Here is an 18656-nt window from a genome sequence, read left to right on the forward strand (position 1 = left end):
GGGGGCGCGTCAATATTAATATGACTATAAATAGAACAGAACAGGCGTTAATGTCATCACTCATATATGTCTTCGCAGCTGAACGTTTAACTAAGTCGGGTTTCATCCTCTGTTGTGGACACATCTGCCCTGGAATGAGGCTGATCGCTGTCCGTGGTCCTGAAATCCACGATCCAGCGGGCTGGCTCACAGCAAGCATTGCGCCGCCACTACTTTTCACTGTTTGCTCTGCTCTTAAAGTACCCCCACATAGCCTGTGCTCACTATAAAATAATCACATGTATTCATTACTGCATTAAACTTTATTGCCTGAGGATGTAATTTAATAATGGCCAAAGCCTCAGAGACTTTAAAACAGCAGAACCAATATATCTCGGCTGTATGCTGCATACACACACGGTGATACAATAACAAACAGTATCCAGTCGGTCCATTAGCACATTGATGCATTTCTCTAAATATCCTGCAGTCCTTTGGCTAGGCTTGTGCTTACTGCATGTTGCCTCTCAGTCTGAGCTAACAAACGCGTCTCAGCTTACCCCTGTGGAGCCAAGCGTCTCCCCTCTCTATCTCAACAATCTACACTCCCATGTCATTCAACGGTATTCACTTTCCTGTCAGCTTTACCCCAGGGCTACTCACTACACATTTTGTGCTCACTGATGTGTTGAATAGGCCTGAGAGCTACGGGCTTAGCTTGTGTTATTAGCAGAGGGATGCTACAGGTTTTGTTGTTGAAAGGATTAATAGCATAGCATGCAAACAGTCCAAGAAAAAAAGGAGATGATAAATGTTCCTATCCTCTGTAATTCACAATATTATTGGAAAAAGGAAGCTTTATTAAGCATTAATGTACGCGTAACTAAGACAAAAGGCTCAGGTAGATGTTAAAGCGTGTGGTGCTGATGCGATTGGTTTTTTTTTAGCGTTTGTTCAGAAAATGTGTTGGAGTGTCAAAGTGAATATGAATGATTCAAGCAAAAACAATAACACAAAGAGTTGTTTTTCAGGGACATTGCACATTTATCTGAAGCTCCATAAATGTGTTAATTTCAGCCAAAGGCAAATTTTCAACTGCCGCCAGATGTTGGTTTGTTCTCTAAAAATACAAAGATTAATGGATGAAGGTGGAGTTGAAGTGGATTTTGGAACTATCCAGATATTAAAGTCTTCGTTTCCAGTTAGATGTTATTATCTATCTGTCTAACAGATAAACCTATCTGTGTCTGTTTTCTTTCTTCTAGACCATCAGAATCTGATGCACAGCAGCGTTCCCAGCAGGTAGGAGCCTCCAGGGGCCCAACAGGTCTTAGCAAAAGCCGAACTGTTGACGCCTTCAACCAGGGTCCACTCGGAAAGCCCACACCAGGCCGCAGCCCTTCGTCTCTCAGCCTTTTTGAATCAAGATTCCGGCAGGAGCCAAAAGACCCTGAGACCAAGTCATCCGGCATGTTTGGCTCCAGTTTTCTCAGCGGGGCCAACCCCCTCAGCGCTGTATCTTCTATGACTTCGTCTGTCTCCTCCTCCATATCCTCCATGGGTGATACCGTCAACATTCCCAAATTTGGACTGTTTGGGGATGAAGAGGAGGAAGGCATGCCTGCAGCTTCTGAGTCCAAGCAGGGAGGGAAGCCACAAGGGAAAGGCCCACAGCAAGGGCCAGGTCCAAAGGGACCACAGCAGGGAGGACCCCAGAAACAGAGTCAGGGCCCTCCTGGACAGGGAGCAAAGCCAGGACAAGGACCCCCTGGTCAAGTACCCAGACAAGTTCAGGGACCACCAGGCCAAGGGCCAAAAGCAGGCCAACGTCCTCCTGGCCAAGCACCACCAGGGCATCAGGCCCCCAGACCAGGTCAGGGACCACCGGGTCAAGGCCCACCAGGGTCACAGGCACCCAGACCAGGTCAAGGACCCCCAGGTCAAGGAACCAAACAGGGAGCCCCTCTCCAACAAAAAGGTGGTCTGCCACCACAGCAACAACAACAACAAGGACCTGGGAAACCTGGACCCAAACAGCAAGTGCCACAAGGGCCTGGTGCACATCCTGAAGCCCCAGGAAAGACTGCTGGGCCCCCTATTAAGCAGGGAACTGGAAAGCCTGCAGCTGGGATCTGCCCACTATGTAAAACCACCCAGCTGAACGTTGGATCTAAGGATCCACCTAATTACAATAACTGCACTGAGTGTAAGAACCAGGTCTGCAGCCTGTGTGGATTCAGCCCCCCAGACTCAGCGGTAAGACACGACTGTTCATTCTTTTCTTTTTTATAAATTTTTTTTCCTCGAACCCCTTTCTTGTCATGAAGACTTTAAAAGCGTTATCACACCTTGTATAACATCCCAAATGATTCATTTCATGTCAGCACCCACAGATCTGTGCTTTCCAGACATCTAAAGGTAAAAAAAAAACATGTATAATTCCTATGTTAGTATACTGGCATTTAACTAATATTACACAATCTAGTTTATGTTATGATGACAGTGTGTGGAAAAGGCCAAGTATCATTCGATTTTATGTCAGTGAAACATCAGTTTTTCTGGGGGTTTTTAATAAATATAATCTGCCAGTAGGAAGACTTCTTGGCTCTGCATTTAAATCACCATAAAATGACTAGTCAAACCGATTTGTAAACAATGGAAGTTAGCGTCCTCATCCTAAATAGACCAACAAAGAAAAAATGATTGCAGCATAAAAAAGAAGTCAAGATAACTAGCCAAGGTGCACATTCAGCGCTCGCCTGTTAACAGCATATCGCTGTTCCGTGAGCCTGGCAGAAGGAGCGCATTTAATAAGAGTTGCAGACGATTTGAGGAACAGAGGGACCATATGGACCCAGGGAATGTTGATCAAGGTGACTCATGTCATGGCCACAGGAAGATACTGTGCCAGCCGTGAGGACACTCAGTCACACATGGACTGTAAACGCTAGTGGGCCATGATCATAGCAGAGCAGAATGGCTGGTTCCGTCTGCTCGAGTTTCTTCTTGGGATCGGCTGATGTGCGTAATAACACTGGGGATAGTTCAGAAGGCACATTTTTAAAACAAGAGGCTTTGATTTTTGGGTGCATGTTTAGACAGACACTAGGCCTTTAAAATATCCCCAAATATGCAAAGGGGGAAGTCCACCAAGGGTGTATACAACTCTTAGAGCGTGCTTCTATCGCTGCAAGTAGCAGCTGATACAATAATATATCATCACCTACGTTTATTACTCTTATCTGCAAAAGACTCTACACAGATTTGCATTTATACTTGGGTTGTTCTTCGAAAGCCAGCGTATTTGCATATGCTGGACGGATTGATCTGTTTACATTTACGCAATAAATAGGCGACCATTACACACAAAAATACGCACACTGCTCTACACTACAAATACAAATACACATTCTTCTAGATAGCGATCAGCCTGTCAGCACTGACCCTTTTGAACACTGTACTATGCACACAGTGGAAACCAAGGAGATAGCCAAACACTGAACAAAGAGCTCACTGCTGTAAACCCGGCTTTTTTAAGAACAGGTGTTGATAACTCCTGTATGGTGTAAACAAAGGCAACAAAAGACATCTAGTTATCATCAACATATAGACCACCTGTAATAAAGCTACTATAACCTGGCATTGATGCATGAATAGTATTTGCTTTTTTTGACTGATTAGTATTTGTGTAAATGTTGTTGATGAAAAAACAGGAATTAGCATCATTTGAGATGCAAATTATTTGGTTGTGTCTTTTATTTGCGATTAAAGTTAGTTATTGGGCATATACTGTACTTACACTTGTCACTGGTGCATCTAACTAATGCTTTGTTTGTATCTTTTCTTTCATGCACAGGGTAAAGAGTGGCTGTGTCTGAACTGTCAGATGCAGCGAGCCATGGGAGGAATGGATCCCCCTGGTGTGACGAAGCCCAAGCAAGGCTCCGCCCCACCCTCTCCTCAGAGACAGGCATCGGGAAAACCTGGAAAGCTCCTGATAAAACAGCAAAGCACCTCCGACCAAGGGTTAACACCACCAACCACACCAAGGCAGAAATCCCCAGGTCCTACCTCTCCAGGACCACTTTCACCAGGCTCCTCAGTCGCGGGATCCCCCAAAATCGACCCCAAGACAGGTCGCCCCATTATTCAGAAGTCCAGTCCTCAGCAGTCCCCAGCTAAACCCAAGCAGGAATCAAGCTTCTTTGGAGGGTTGGGAGGTATCAGTTTAGGGGGGCTCACAGATGCAGCTAAGCCACCAGCAGCTGCTTCACACGCTGCTGAGTCAGTCACGGGAAAACTGTTTAGTGGGTTTGGTGGGTTGATGGAGTCGTCGAAGCCTCAGGCCCAGGCTGCTCCAAAACAGGAGGAATCTGTTGCTGGGAAGTTGTTTGGAGGTTTTGGAGGCTTGACAGAGTCCACTAAACCTCCTGCAGCCACATCTCAAATGTTTAGCTTTGGATCATCCCTCTTGAGCTCAGCCACCAGTCTTGTCACGGGAGAGGAAGATAAAGCAAAGGGTTCACCTCCTGGGTCACCACCTGACTCCCCTGCAGACTCTGGTCCCGGTTCACCACCTGACTCCCCCCTCTCTGGCCCTGGCTCTCCCCCTGATTCAGACTCTGCTCCTGAAACACCGCCCCCTAAGACCAAGAAACCCCCCAGAACCATTTCTGTGGAGCGGGAAGAGAAAGCCCCGGAAACCAAACCCGTGCCCGCTTCAGCTCCAGCGACGAAGGAAAACTGCCCTCTGTGTAATGTGGAGCTAAACGTTGGCTCGACAGACACGCCCAACTACAGCCTCTGCACCGAGTGCAAGAAGACAGTGTGCAATCTGTGTGGATTCAATCCTACTCCTCACTTAGGAGAGGTAAGAAACCCTTATCATTGTTGCTGTTTTCTTACGCCCCTACAGCTTCCTGCGCTCTCAGCACCGTGCACCTACTGCTAATTTATGCATTCTGGTGTATATAAATAGAACACAAACATCCTCTAGATGTTTCGTTGAAATAGGTCACAGTAGAAATACAATTAGGACTATTCAGTTGAACGTTTTCCCCACTAGCATCTCGCAAAAATACCATTTATTTCTTCTTTTAAGTCTATTAGTTTGACTCAGATAGACAGTGTAATGGCATCTGCACATATTTGACTGCTGAATTAATGGATGTGGTCAATTATGCAGCGTTTAAAAAAATCTGTAAGCCTCATTACTGTCAAGCTTTCTTTAGCTGAGAGCGCGGCCAGACACGTGAAGATAAATAGCTTTTTTGGAGGACTCATCATCAAAGAGCACTTGACTGAACACTGTGTGTCTGTATATGTGTGTATTTGGCTGTGTGCGCTTGTGTGGTCATGTGTAGCGAATGCACGCTTTCCTTTATATAGAGCAGTCTTTAATTGTGAAACTGGATACATGCGACTTGGTAAATCTGTAAATGCCAATGCTTATTTGTCTGCTTTTCTGCATGTGAAAGCATCTCCAACCAGTCACTTCCAGCCTGGTTATCTATCAAGGTGCGGGGACAGGTTTGCTGGTGTTTTCCATGTGTTGTTCCATGTGGAAGCAGCACTGTGAGACCGTGCTTTGAGTTCCACACAGCAGATGGTACTCTGTGGTGTCGAATCAGTATATAATGGGAACAGAGGCCAAAAAGTGCTTTTGGTTGAGCAGTTTCCCAGCATGCAGGCAAAGCATAGTCACATATGCTGCACCCACGTGAAAATGTGAATTGTCCCAATTTTGTTTATAGCGTATCTGAGTCACATCTCACAATTAGATCAAACATCCATTGAGAACTAAAGTATAACATAACTAAAGCTAGTGGTCACTTGGGATGGCTAATATCCTCTTGACATGGTCATGCCACTCAGAGCGCAAACACGCGTTTGCCAGGCCGAAGCCGTATCCTGGTTTCACGTGATAACTGCTTTGTTAGGTCAAGGTTTGGTAATCTGCTGTGTATTTCTGGCTCTAAGCTGAGAATGAGCTTGTGAACGCTGCCAGTTCAGAGGCAGTTTGACATTATGAAAAATATCCTTATTCCCATTTTCCCATTCCGCTTTCATATCTGTGTGTTAAAGAAAATGCTACAGCCAGCAATCCCAGGAGTCTCCTGGAGTTTGGCACACAAACAACCTTTAAACAGGGAGTTTCTGTGTTTACACTCAAGTTTTTGACCAGTATTAGTTTACAGTGGTGACAGGACTATTAAAGTTTTTGTACTGTTGTCGTCTTCTGAAGCTCGGATTTTTTTTAATTGCACATGCTTGCTGGGAGACTGAGGAGCTGAATCACTTAATTGAGGCCAAGCATGGAGGGGGAAATGTAATTACAAAGGCGAGATGGGCATTCAAGCCACTGATGCTCTAATTGGACATAGATTAGTCCTCTTAACATCCTCTTTTCTTGAAGCCCGACTCCGTTTTGTTTTTAGGACAGGCGCAGCTAGAAATTCTTACGGTGAGGGATGACTATTTCTTTCTCTTGCAGGGCTGAATAAGACACATACGTTGAATAAAAATGAAAGGTTCTGACTGAAGTTGTGACCAAGCTTTTGAAGGTTTGGCATAAAAGACACGCGCACACACATACACACACACGGCACCTAGGTTGAGTCATCTGCCCCCTACGTAGTACGCCTCACTCGTGTGTCATTCGCTGCCATAATGTCGGCTGTCAGCGAGGGTTTAGTTGCTGACGTGAGTGGTGCAGAGTGTGTGGCGAGTGTGTGGGAGGGGACAGTTTGTTTAATTTGTGAGAATGTCGAGCTATTGACATTTGGCTGAGTAGGCTCAGGTGAGCCTTCACACTTCAGGAGAATTGCTTCTTTTAGTGTGTTTTTGTTCTCACGGTGTGCATGTGCAAGGATTAGAAATAATCTGGAGGTCTGTTTCAGGGTCTGTTTGCTAAAAATGTGTCATTTTGTTGAAATATTGAAGGGTGAGCGTCCATCTGACTGTAATGTGTCAGCATGTGTAGCCATAATCTCTGTGTCCTGAAAGGATTTAAAGGGCAACAGGAAGTCTGCCATTTCTGTTGAGGCGTGAGCCCCGACTCAGGTGTTTCTGCTTAATCCCATCAATATGAGTTGTGAAAATAGCCACCCTGGAAGGAAAGGCACTCACCTTAATGTGTTTTCTCTGTTGCTTGCTTTCTTTCAAACGCAGCTCCCTTCCTTGCATTTTTGTCCTATTTTCTCTGTCTTTTTTGTATTTCCCACTCTTTTGTATTCTTGGTCTTATCCTTATAAGACAAAGAACGACTTTCCTAATACCTGCGTTTTTAAAGACAGTGTATTCTCTATGAGAACCCTCCCTGAACAGTGCTATCCCCCTGCTTTTACCAATGGGGCCCCCTTTGAAGTAGGGAAAGTGTGTAAATGTGTGTCTGCTGCTCAGCAGTGTTACTTTAGCTCAGGCTCCATGTCATATTGTCCTTATCAGTAATGAGTGTGCTTTTTGAAGGAGCCTTACGTAAAATGGGAAGTGCAAATCAGAGAGTCAGAGCTAAGAGTAGAGTTGTGAGTTACACTCTGTGTCACCTCCACCTACATAAACCAGCGAGATTTCCACCTTTTTTATTTGAATTCTGCAGAAGGTAATCTGTGGTTTTGAAATTGAACATAATAATGTAATTTTCATACTAGGGTTGGGCGATATGTAAAAAATTTTCCAACCGACCCTCGTCAGTCCAATAATCGACGATGGGCGATATATTCGCGCATGGGCAGACATTTCGATGGGCGGAGCAATGTAATCATGCATGTACTGATTTGTGCCTTTACAACTCAGAAGTCCAAACATGGACAAACTTAACTTAACAGGTCATCACAATTAACGCAATTAAAAATTTTAACGCGCTCAACCCATCTGGAGCGCAGAATGAACAAACTTTGGACAAAGTGCCCGAAATGTGTTGACAGAGACATTTAAGGGATTTTGACTCAGTCTGCACTCCAGATGGGTTAATTGTTAATCGCGTTAGTCGTAATGACGGAGCGTTAACGCTGACAGCACTAAAAAAATATAAAGTCGCCAATTTGGTATGAAAGAGGTAAACCTAAGGGTGTAACCACCCTCTGAGGAGGGTACATTTGCTCGCAGATGAAAGAGGGTGCCGTTAAAACAGCGCTATTAATATTAAATTTTTTTTCTGTTGACTGCTTCTGTTAGCTCCATCATTATTAGCAAACTTACTCATGGTCAAATGAATAAATAAATCGCCTTTGTAAAAACGATCGCCGATGGGCTCAGCCTATCATCGATTGTCGATATATTTGTCCAATCGCCCAACCCTAGTTCATACTCTTAATGCATTTGGACTATGTCAATACAAGCTCAAGTTCAAACCAGGAATCAGAATGGCGAAGAAAGGAGATTTAAGTGACTTCAAACATGGTGCTTTGAAGTCCAGGAGATCAGCTGAGTATTTCAGCTGATCTACTGTGGGGTTTACAGAGAATGGTCCAAAAAGGAGAAAATATATAGTGAGCACAACGCCTCTGGGTGTAAATGCTTTCTTGATGTCAGAAGTCAGTGAAGAATGGCCAGACTGGTTCAAGTTGATAGGAAGGCAACAGCGATTCGCTCATTAGATCCAAAGTATGCAGAAGAGCATCTCTGAATGTGGAACACATCAAATGCTCCAGCAGCAGGAGACCACACCATGTACCACTCCTATCAGCTAAAAACAGGAAACTAAAGGTTCAGTTCTCACGAGCTCATCAAAATTGGACAACAGAAGGAGAGATGTTGCCTGGAACGACGAGTCTCGATGTGTACTTCAACATTCAGATAGCAGAGCCAGAATTTGGTGTCAACAACATGAAAGCATGCTGCTTTATATCAACTGCTGTGGCTGGATCCTGGAGGTGTGATGGTGTGGGGTATATTTTATTTGCACACTTTGGATCCATTAACAGCAAATGAATATCATGTAAACACTACAGCCTGCCCGAGTATTGTTGTTGACAACGTCCATTCCTTTACGACCACAGAGAGGATCATCGGCTGGTGGATGCTTCCAGCAGGATAATGCACCATGTCACAAAATCACCTTAAGCTGGTTTCTTGATCTCAACTGGCCACAGTACACTCTACCAGCGAGCCTTGTTTAGATAAATTAAATATGAAAAGATGTATAAAAACATATAAACAAGAGTTATGAAGATGCATGGTGTTTCCTCTTTTTTTTTCTTTTTCCCCCCACTTGACATTGGCCAACATCTACAAGATTATGCTTTGCTATCCTGTATCAACTGCTCTCCCTAACTTAATTATTAAATACTTTCTGGCTGTTGGTTAATGTATCCTAGAAACTGAACTGCTTTATTCCAGTTTGCCATTTTTGTATTTAGTCACAACTACAAGATCTTAAAAAGTCGTCATCCTGGAAAATGAATAAGCAATGATCATAAAGTGTTGAGTACACCTATTTTTGTGGAATGGTGGAAAGAAATAGTTTAGGATTTTGGTAAGTAGGTCACCCTTGTCTGCTGTCAAACGGACATTCGGGTTAGGAGGCTAGCATCACTTTCTTCTCAAGATTTGTTTAGCCTCAAAGAGAGTAAGCAGACCAAAATGCAAATGCTAGGCTAGTGGTTTCTTTGCGCAAAAGTAAACACTTCCTTATTTATGGCATAAAGATGTCATGAATCTGCTCCTCTGGGTCAGACAGGAAAGGATCATTTCAGATTGTTTCGTTAACTTCACCTCTCTTAATATCTGCTTAAGTTAAGCCGTTAGTTTAGGCTTGTAAAATTTCGGTTAAAACCAAAAAGCCACTTGAGCACTAGGTCCCCGTGTTGGGCATCCTCATGTTTCTAAAACCTTAGCCTGCATTTATTGCAATGTGTTTCCCGTGTCCTCCTTCCTCATTGTTATTCTGCAATCGTGCCCACGCCTCCGCCCACAGTCTGAATCCTCTTGAGTCTGCACAGCCAGATAAAGGCTCGCTCCGTGGTCATACATACACTTATGCACATGCTTGAATATGCTTCTGTGTAGCGCTTGGTATCTCTGAACCCCCCCGCTCCAAACTTCTGCCTTATTTAAGTCACACGTCATTGCAGAATCCAGATATTAGATGATTCTGTTGTTTACAGTACTTAGAAACTAACCACAGTTATATATCACAGTTATAAAACTTTCAATCCGCTCCATACAGTCCAGTTGCTCTCACAGCTCTCCCATCAGTTGGTCAGGAGGCTGAAGCATACAAAAATAGCCACAGCCACCAAAGAGAGCCACAAAGAGGAGAGGGAGAGAGAGAGAGAGGGGAGAACACAAGCAACTGCAGGGCAGCCCCCCCACCCCCCTCCTCAACACTCCCTTTTGTAGCTCTTTGTGTTCCCTCTTTCATATTCACTCCTTTAACTGTGTATTTTCTTCTGCCGCACCAGGCAACCCACAGAGACCCGCACATGGCCACATTGGAAGGCTGTGAGGGTATTTTTAGACATTAAGGTGAATGTGTGTGTCTGTGTGTGTGTTTGCGGATGTGTTTTGGTTGATTTTGTTGGCACCTGAATAAGAATATATCTCACAAGTTAAACTGATTTTATTTATTTATTTTTACTGAGAAATGCATCTAGCAAGTTGCTGTCTCAGTTGCCATATTAACAGATCTTACACCTTGGTTAGGCTATGAATGGTAGATCCTTCCTTTTTATATAGAACCCTTCATGCTCTACTCTAGAAGAAATTCTAATGATCTCCTTTCGAATTTGCAGTTTTCAAAATTTATTTTAAATGCTTAGCAAGACTTAAATTTTCACCACCAAGCGAATACGTCAAGTGTGCCAGCAGTGGGGCCTCATCACACTGAGAGCAAAGGACAGGCAAGCAGAGACACATGAAGACACAGATTCTGGCACTTGCCCCTTGTTGTCAGCACTGCAACACATGCTTTTACTTCACCAGCAGGGAAGGGTCTAATTTGAATAAAGCAGAAAGTTGGTTTTGTGGATTTTGGACTATCTCAGTCTGACTATTAAATGACCTTAAGTGGGTGAGGGGAAACAGCTTAGCTTCACCTGTGAAAAAATCATTTTCATGCATTTTTTGAAAAAAAAAAAAAAAAGGCAAGAGGATTAACTTTTATCCCACGTTTAAAGTGGTCCCTTTCATCTTTATTGGAGAATATAGGTATTGGTAAAGGAAGAGCAGTTGGAGGGAGCTACCTTGACTGACAAGTTATAAGAAATAGACCAGAAACTTCACAAGTGTCGTTTTATGATTTTGTTTTTTAATTAAAATGTCAAATATTAAAACCACAGTCTTCTTTTTAAGCATGAAATGAAAGTAAGAGAGCACTGAGATGAAAAAACACGCAGACAGATAACATTTCATTGCAGAATAGAGGAGGACAGGCCCAAAGCAGAGGCGAGAGGAGACAAGAGATATGGTTGTGACAGAAAGAGGAATCCCATGGAGGGGTGGAGGAGGAAAGGGGTGTCACAAAGGATATGGGTGCCAGCCCATGCTGCCCTAAGCAGTGCAGACCATGACAACCTGACTGTTGCGGTTTGTTTTAGCACTCGTGACTCACGCCTGCGAGTCACATGAACAGCACCTGTGGGCAGAATTGACTGTCAGGCAGAAAATATGATAATGCAAGAATCCTAACATAATATAAGATTTTATTAATGTATAGGAAACAGCCAGCCCTAGTTATGCCAACATAAAAATGGTTGTGCACTATATTGTCGCGCTAATAGATTCTGGAGGTCAAATTGTGCCTCTTTCTTTTTGCATTGCCTGAAAAAAAAATCTGTCATATGCTGAGACATCGGTGTAATATGCAGGCATTTCTGGCTTTTGTCTTGAATTGTGTCTCTGTCGTGAGTAATGTTTGTTAGAATACACACTTTTCTTTTTGCAAGTTTGAAGGAAACATGTAATTGGAGTATAACCAATATTGCACTTGTGACTTAAAGGTGATTGTGTGGTTTGCTTTAAAAAAAGAGAGTTGAGTATGTGGGTTGTGGGTATGTGGGCTGCGAAATAGCTTATTTTGCTATTGATTGTTGTTTGTTGTCGTTTATTGCATTGGATGATTGAAGTCTGAAGAAACAAGACAAATTGCCAACTTAACAATTTATTCATTTAACAAACAGGGGCGTCAGTAGAATGTGGAAAAAACCTTACACAGCCCCAACAGCAAGGCACCTCATCCTCGTGGTGGTCACCAGCATGGTAACACACTGTTAGCCAAAAGCTCCAAGCTCAAGCTAATCCCATAAGTGTTGAGTGGCCTTGACCCTCTGATCAACTGCAAGAGGCAAAATCTGGACTCATTGCTGGACATAAAGTTTCTCTACATATTCAGGTTCCACTAGAGTTTGGCTGTCTGCAGTCTATCCCAGATTGTCTGGGTAGAGAACAGTCGGCTATAACATCCTCCAAACCTGTACTGTAGAAGACTGCCTATGGTTCTTGACTGCCGACAGGGTGAGGGAACTGTCTTCTTGTGTTGTCGTCTTCTTGGGACGTCCACTTCACGGCCTGTCTCTGACATCCTGATTATATGGGATTTGGGCTTTAATTTGGAGATGGTAGCAGGGCTCACTCCAAATAATGCTGCAACTTGGGTTTGCAGAACATCAGCTTGCAGTTGCCCCATGGCACATGTCCTATTCAGATCAGTCAAACATGGCATTCTTGGAGCAGACACCAAGTGACCTCTGTAGAAGTGTCCATGCTCACAGGTACTGCTAACCAGGAACCTGGGGTACCAGAAGCTCAAAACAAGAGTCAATAGCAGAATAAGCAGTTTGGCATAGGCAGAGAATATTTGGCAAGTTTTCATGGGTGTTACCCACATACTCAATCTTTGCTGCTTTGGGATGTGATGAAATAGGAAATTGGCTTCATGAATGTAAAGCCACAAATCTACCTGTGTGATGCTGTCATGTCAATATGGACCAAAATATCTGACAATCCAACAGTCAGCTATAGCGACTATATCAATGTTTTGAACTATAAAATCAAAATAATGACCTTGAAGAAACCAAAAACTCTTTATATAGCCGAGGGGATGTGCAGAGTAAAAACTTCTCTATAAACATTCTTTCTTTCTTCTGAAATGTAATTCATAACTGCTGAAAGGAGCGAAACACTTGATTTAAAATTTGAACAAAGCCCTGTCACTTTTTTGATTTCGATAAGAAGCTGACTCATGCAGACAGTTTATGAGATAAACTAGATAAACAAACACAGATGCACACAGAATATGCACTGAAACTTCTCCCTGTCCTTAATCCCTAGGCTAGAAGTGTATATATATTGTGTCAAACCCACTTTAAAAACAGACTTTTTACACATCAACAAACACTTTGTCCTCCTCTCTTCCGGCTCGTCTTCATTCACCTTCCACAGTGCAATGGAATATTCTGACAGTATCATCATGACAGAAATGAAACACTGAGGCTCTTTTCTGTCAACTGTCAGGTTTGATTTGAGTAAAAGATTTGTATTTATAATGGGATAATTGACCTGTTAAACCTTCATTTATCCAGGGAATATTCCTCAGTAGGCTTATACTCTGTCCTGCAACATTCTGCTTCACTAACATTTTGCTAAATGCATTCCCAGAGGATGGTAGCAGGATGCGACTTATTCAAATTCCCCACTCAGGTTTTGCTTCTTATTTTGTCATTAAAGCCTACAATCTCTTCGTCTCGAGCCCGGTTCTCAAACCTTAAGGCGATTACCACTCATGTAACGTTTACTTTCATGATTCATTTGAGAATTACATAAACATTTGTGCATGTAAGTGTGAATACAACACATTGAGACCACGATGTTAACATCCTTAACACGGAGACATCGATTAGAACAAAGATCTTTTTTGGCTCGCAAAGGAGCTGATGCTGTGATATGCTGCTTGCGGTCTAGTGAATTGTAATTAAGTTGGCCACTGAGCATGCTCATCAATGGGAAAAGGGCAGAGACTTCCAGATTTTAATTTGAGCTAGAGCTTTATGACAGAAACATGCACGAGCGGTGCTGCAAAAAGAGCATTAGCCTCTTGCCTTTTAACCTTATCATTCATATAGTGGATTATATTGTGTTTTCGCTAATTATCTGGTGATATACATCCAGATATCACCATTGTCAAGACATGTCATTCATTTGTGGGCTTAAATGTAAAATAACATTAATATTAAAATATTAAATAAATAGACCCATAAATGTCCTTTTATTCCCCTTTCATGCCAATACTTGACTGGAATAGGTAACCCCAGCAGGTGGGTAGCATTGGCTTAAGCATAAAGAATAGAAAGGGTGTGAAACAGCTAATCTGGCTCTTTCTGAAGGTGGCAAATTTAACTTGCTAGCACCTAGAAACATCATCATGAGCACCTTTTATTTCGCTTGCTTAAAGAAAAATTACAGTGGTGGAAACAACTCCGATGCATCTTATTTTTAGAGAAATAGAGGGTGTTTTAGTGCATTTTACTTTTTAAAATCAGCTAACCAAGATGATGAGAGTAATGAGAGTAACCAGGATGAAAATGATCATCTACTTGACATAAAGACATGAGGCAAGTTAACTGCAATATGGAACTATCTTTACAGTCTGCATATGATAAAGGAAAACCTAATTAATGAAAAGACACTACAAAAAAAAAGCTGATGAAGAGGCGTTAACCTGGAAGAATGGCAGGAACTTTTGCCAATGTATGTACAAATGACGTCAAAAGCATTCACAATCTCTAGTGTAACATTTTAAAGTCATTCTGGGCAGTCACAAACTGCAGCTTGTCCTGTCCTCTTGGCAGTTGATTTGCAGATATACAGGGTGATAACGTTAAGCTTGTTGGCAGTAGCTGATGTTGAGTCATTTCCAATGGTCATTAAGCTCCTTCCCTTTACTGTTCAGCTTGTCCTTCAGTGTGCTGTATTAGGTTCATTTTCTCCTTCTGCCTATAGCCTTGACTGTTATTCTCCCTACTTATCATCTTCCCCTCATTCTTTCATCCTGTCTTGCATCTAACCCAACATTATCAGTCTTTTTTCCACTGCCTCCCTTTCATCTGTTTTATCCATCTGTCCCATCTTCCTCTAAATCATCTGTTTAAAATGACGCTTCTGAAGTTCAGAGGAAAAGTCATAGAAAGAAATCTCATCAAAATACACGAAAAGTATATGTATGTGTGGATATGTCCAAGAATGTGTAAAGTGCAGGCAGTGGTAAGAGGAAGCGACTTCACCAAGTCTGTGGGCCAAGCGCTGTCTAAATTTAGATGAGCCAAACCCTCATAGGATCCTTCGTGTTAATCAAAGAGCTGCGCCGACCTTCACAACACTCCTACTCTCAGTTGGAGACAATAACCTAACATGGGTATGGTCAGCTTCATCCCAGCATCTGATTCCTGTCTGCGGTTTTCAGTTTGTCTTCTTTCTCCGTCCTTGGAGGAAGCCTGACGGAGATGGAAAATTTCTGAGTCTGTCATGATTCATTCATGTTTGAGCTCGTGCTTGTTTGAGAGCTTCATGTAGGAAGAGAGAGGGAGTTTGTATTTATTTTCCAAGGTTTTTTATGTTTTTTATCTGAGTATATGCATTTCAACAACATTGCCACAAATTCATCTTTGTGGGTGTTAGTCTTTGTCAGCTCTTTGGTGCCCACGTGATATCAGAAAATCCTTGACGGTGATGTACGTGAGTGACTCCCTAGGTTACATGAATCATCCATGATGCGATTTGCAGAAGCCATCACAGCTATCTTACAGAGGCATGTCATATTTATTTGAAAGCTGATGTAGAAAAGATCATTATGTAAAAAATTCAGATTTTTTGTTTTTGTTTTTGTGGATAGATAAAGTACTGTGCAAAACTCTTCAGCCATCTTTCATTTCTCTATATTTAGTAAGGAAAATAGAAAGTAGGTCCAGCAGTCTATTGAAACATGACAACACACATGGAAGTAAAGGATAAAAGGCAGTTATAATGAAATAATGAAAGTCAATATTTGGTATGACCACCTTTATTTTTCCACACTTTTACCTGAACTCTCTTAGGTAAGATTCCTTTCAATTTCAAGTAGGTTTCAGGAATAGTTCTCCAGGCTCCTTGAAAGACATTTAAAGCTCTTCCTTGGATGTTGGCTGGTTTTTGTGTTGTTCTCTGTGAAAATAATTCCACACGGTTCAATAATTTTGAGGTCCGGGCCCGAGGAGGCCAATCCATGACTGACAGTGTTCCATTGTGGGCTTTTCTATCCTGGTATGCTTTTACTTCATTGGCAGTGTTTGGCATCATTGTCATACTGCTGCCAATCAGGCCCTTTCCAGGTGATCTTATATGGTGAATCAAATTGTCATGGCATGATCCCCAACAACCTCAAACCATGACATGACCATGGACCTCCACCATTTTTTCCAAAAAAAACAAGAAAAAAAGGTCAGGTACAAGACTGGACTGACAATGAGTGAAAAAACACAGAGTATCCAAAGAAAAGCACTGCAAGACCTTCACTATTTCTCAAGACCACTTTAAAAAAAAAAATTCTAATAAAATAAGAAATCAGCGGTAGCTCAGTAGTTTTGCACTGTAAACGGAGACCCTGAACGTTCTTCTTGGTTCTCGTGACATCACAAATTCTTGATGCAGTTTGAACTTCCCTAGTGTGTTCAACTCATTGGATTTGTGCTGATGTAGAAATAGTACAGGTAATATTCCCACTGAATTCCCAACAAGTAAGAAGTTCTCACCTGCTCTGCGTCATGCACACTCTAATCTGAAATAAGAAAGCAGCTAATGCCAACTACTTCCTGCTGTGAAACAGATTCTGGCCCTTTGTGATTTAGTCAGAGAATGGAAGCTGTCGATTGATGTTCATCATTTTTCATGTACATGGATATACAGTTGTCATACAGTCTGAGGCCAGTTTGTCCATTACACACAAGTCTAAATGCACTAGTACAAAAAGACTGCTTTCGTGACTAATTCAGGTTTCACCACGAGATGAGATGGCTTGATTACGTTGTGAGTCTCAGAGAGTAGTGTAAGATTCTTGCTAATTTAGATGCTGTTTCATCACCCTGTAAATAGAATTTGTGATGACTTTGCTGAGACCTGTGAGAAATCTTTTCTGATGGTAGAAATAGATGAAGACTGTGAATGAAGCATTACAGTCTGACTTCTAGTTTGAGAATACTCTGTCCCTTATTTCTTACCAGAGCCCAAGTTGCTCATTTTGCCAGGCATATGCTAAGCCAAAACTCAGATACCGAGGTTACTTATTCACTGCATATTTTCTGGGGCCAAAGGACAATGTGTATTAAGGTTCTGACATCTGCAGTGAAAAAGTTGCCTTGTCTAGTTTTGTATAAAGCTAGCGGTACAATTTATTGACTGCTTTTCAGAGGGATAACTGTAAGCTAGGAACTGCATTTGAGATTGCCATTTAATTCAATGGGGCAGTGATTCAAGGCTTAAAAGGCTTGGTTTGGTTTATCTCACTAGCTATAAGAGACAAAATGATTACAGTAAGTGTATTAAAAGGAGCAGTAATAGCTGTAGGTGTTCCAGCTCTGATGTCTTGATACGTTGGTGATGACTGGCTGTGAAGTGGCTGAGGCTGACCGACAGTCTGAGTTGATTTCCTGCATTTCCTATCGGCGGCCATCACTCCAGCTATCAGCGCCTGCCCTCTCTGGTTTAACTGATGCAGCCCTCAAGCCGGAGGAGCTCTTGTCTCAAGTTGTTTGAGCAGGGACCCACAGAAGAGGTCAAATGGATAATACTTGGACATACACACATGCAGTAATATCATTTTTGAGTTGCTATTTCATATATACTAAAATATTGTTCCTTCGTGAGTTACAATACCCAACTGTCATTTCAGGTAAAGTGTACAGTACGGAACAAGAGTAAGGTTTATTTTATAGGCAAGGTCTAAAACATGGCATATCATGTCTTATTTAATCTGACTGTGCTGCTGCAACATTCCCTCTGTCATCTTCTCTCCTCCCCTCCCGTCTCCTTGTTTCTTTCTCTCTGTCTGCGCTTGGACAGAGGTGGCTTGTCTGCTGCATGGCTTAGCATACAGCCTGTGATCTTTTATGAATTTAGCATAAACCCTGCTGCTAAGCCAGGCGAAGACATTCACAAGAGAGGTTCACAGAAGAATATCAGAGCACTTGGCAAAATGTGAAATGAGGTGTTTTGTGGTTTGTTTGTTTGTTTTTTGCTTTTCCAGACTACTTGTTCTGGTCTTGTGTCCCTACATTAAATAGTTCCTTGCTCCCCAAGTGTCCTCTGTTTACGTGAGTGCCCAGGACAACCCAGCCATAATAGGATTGGCATTCCAGCAGAGCTTTATTGGAGCTCAGAGACAACACATTAGAAGTTAGAGTTATGTCAGCACGTGTCCTCTTCCAGAATTACATCCCATGCAATTTTAAGCAGGAAGTTATTGCGAAAATATTGCAAAAAAATATTCTTTACAGTTTTTTGTGTATCACAATCATATTAGAGATGTAATGAAGGTAAATGACATATTTAAGAAGCTGAGGATCTTTGGAAAAGATCCTCTGCATGCTAACTAAGTAGGAAGGGGGGGGGATGAGGAGGGAGCTTTTTTGCAATAGGACAGTGGAGAGAAGACAGGAAAGCTGGGGGAAAGATATGCAGTAAATAGTAACAGGGTGGATTCAAACTTGGAC

At 42.4% G+C, this 18656-nt stretch overlaps 1 protein-coding gene across 6 annotated transcripts in view; it reads left to right on the plus strand.

The window, feature by feature from the left end:
* pcloa (piccolo presynaptic cytomatrix protein a) overlaps nucleotides 1-18656 on the plus strand; it is a 56318-nt gene that overhangs the window by 1335 nt on the left and 36327 nt on the right. For all 6 annotated transcript variants that reach the window (XM_005733469.1, XM_005733471.1, XM_005733470.1 and 3 more), the window contains exons 2-3: nucleotides 1245-2235; nucleotides 3836-4849. In XM_005733469.1, coding sequence (XP_005733526.1) covers nucleotides 1245-2235; nucleotides 3836-4849 — 2005 coding nt within the window. The remainder of the gene's footprint in view (nucleotides 1-1244; nucleotides 2236-3835; nucleotides 4850-18656) is intronic.

Source organism: Pundamilia nyererei, unplaced genomic scaffold, assembly GCF_000239375.1.
Source record: "Pundamilia nyererei isolate P.nyererei 1_Seehausen unplaced genomic scaffold, PunNye1.0 scaffold00052, whole genome shotgun sequence".
Lineage (NCBI taxonomy): Eukaryota > Metazoa > Chordata > Actinopteri > Cichliformes > Cichlidae > Pundamilia > Pundamilia nyererei.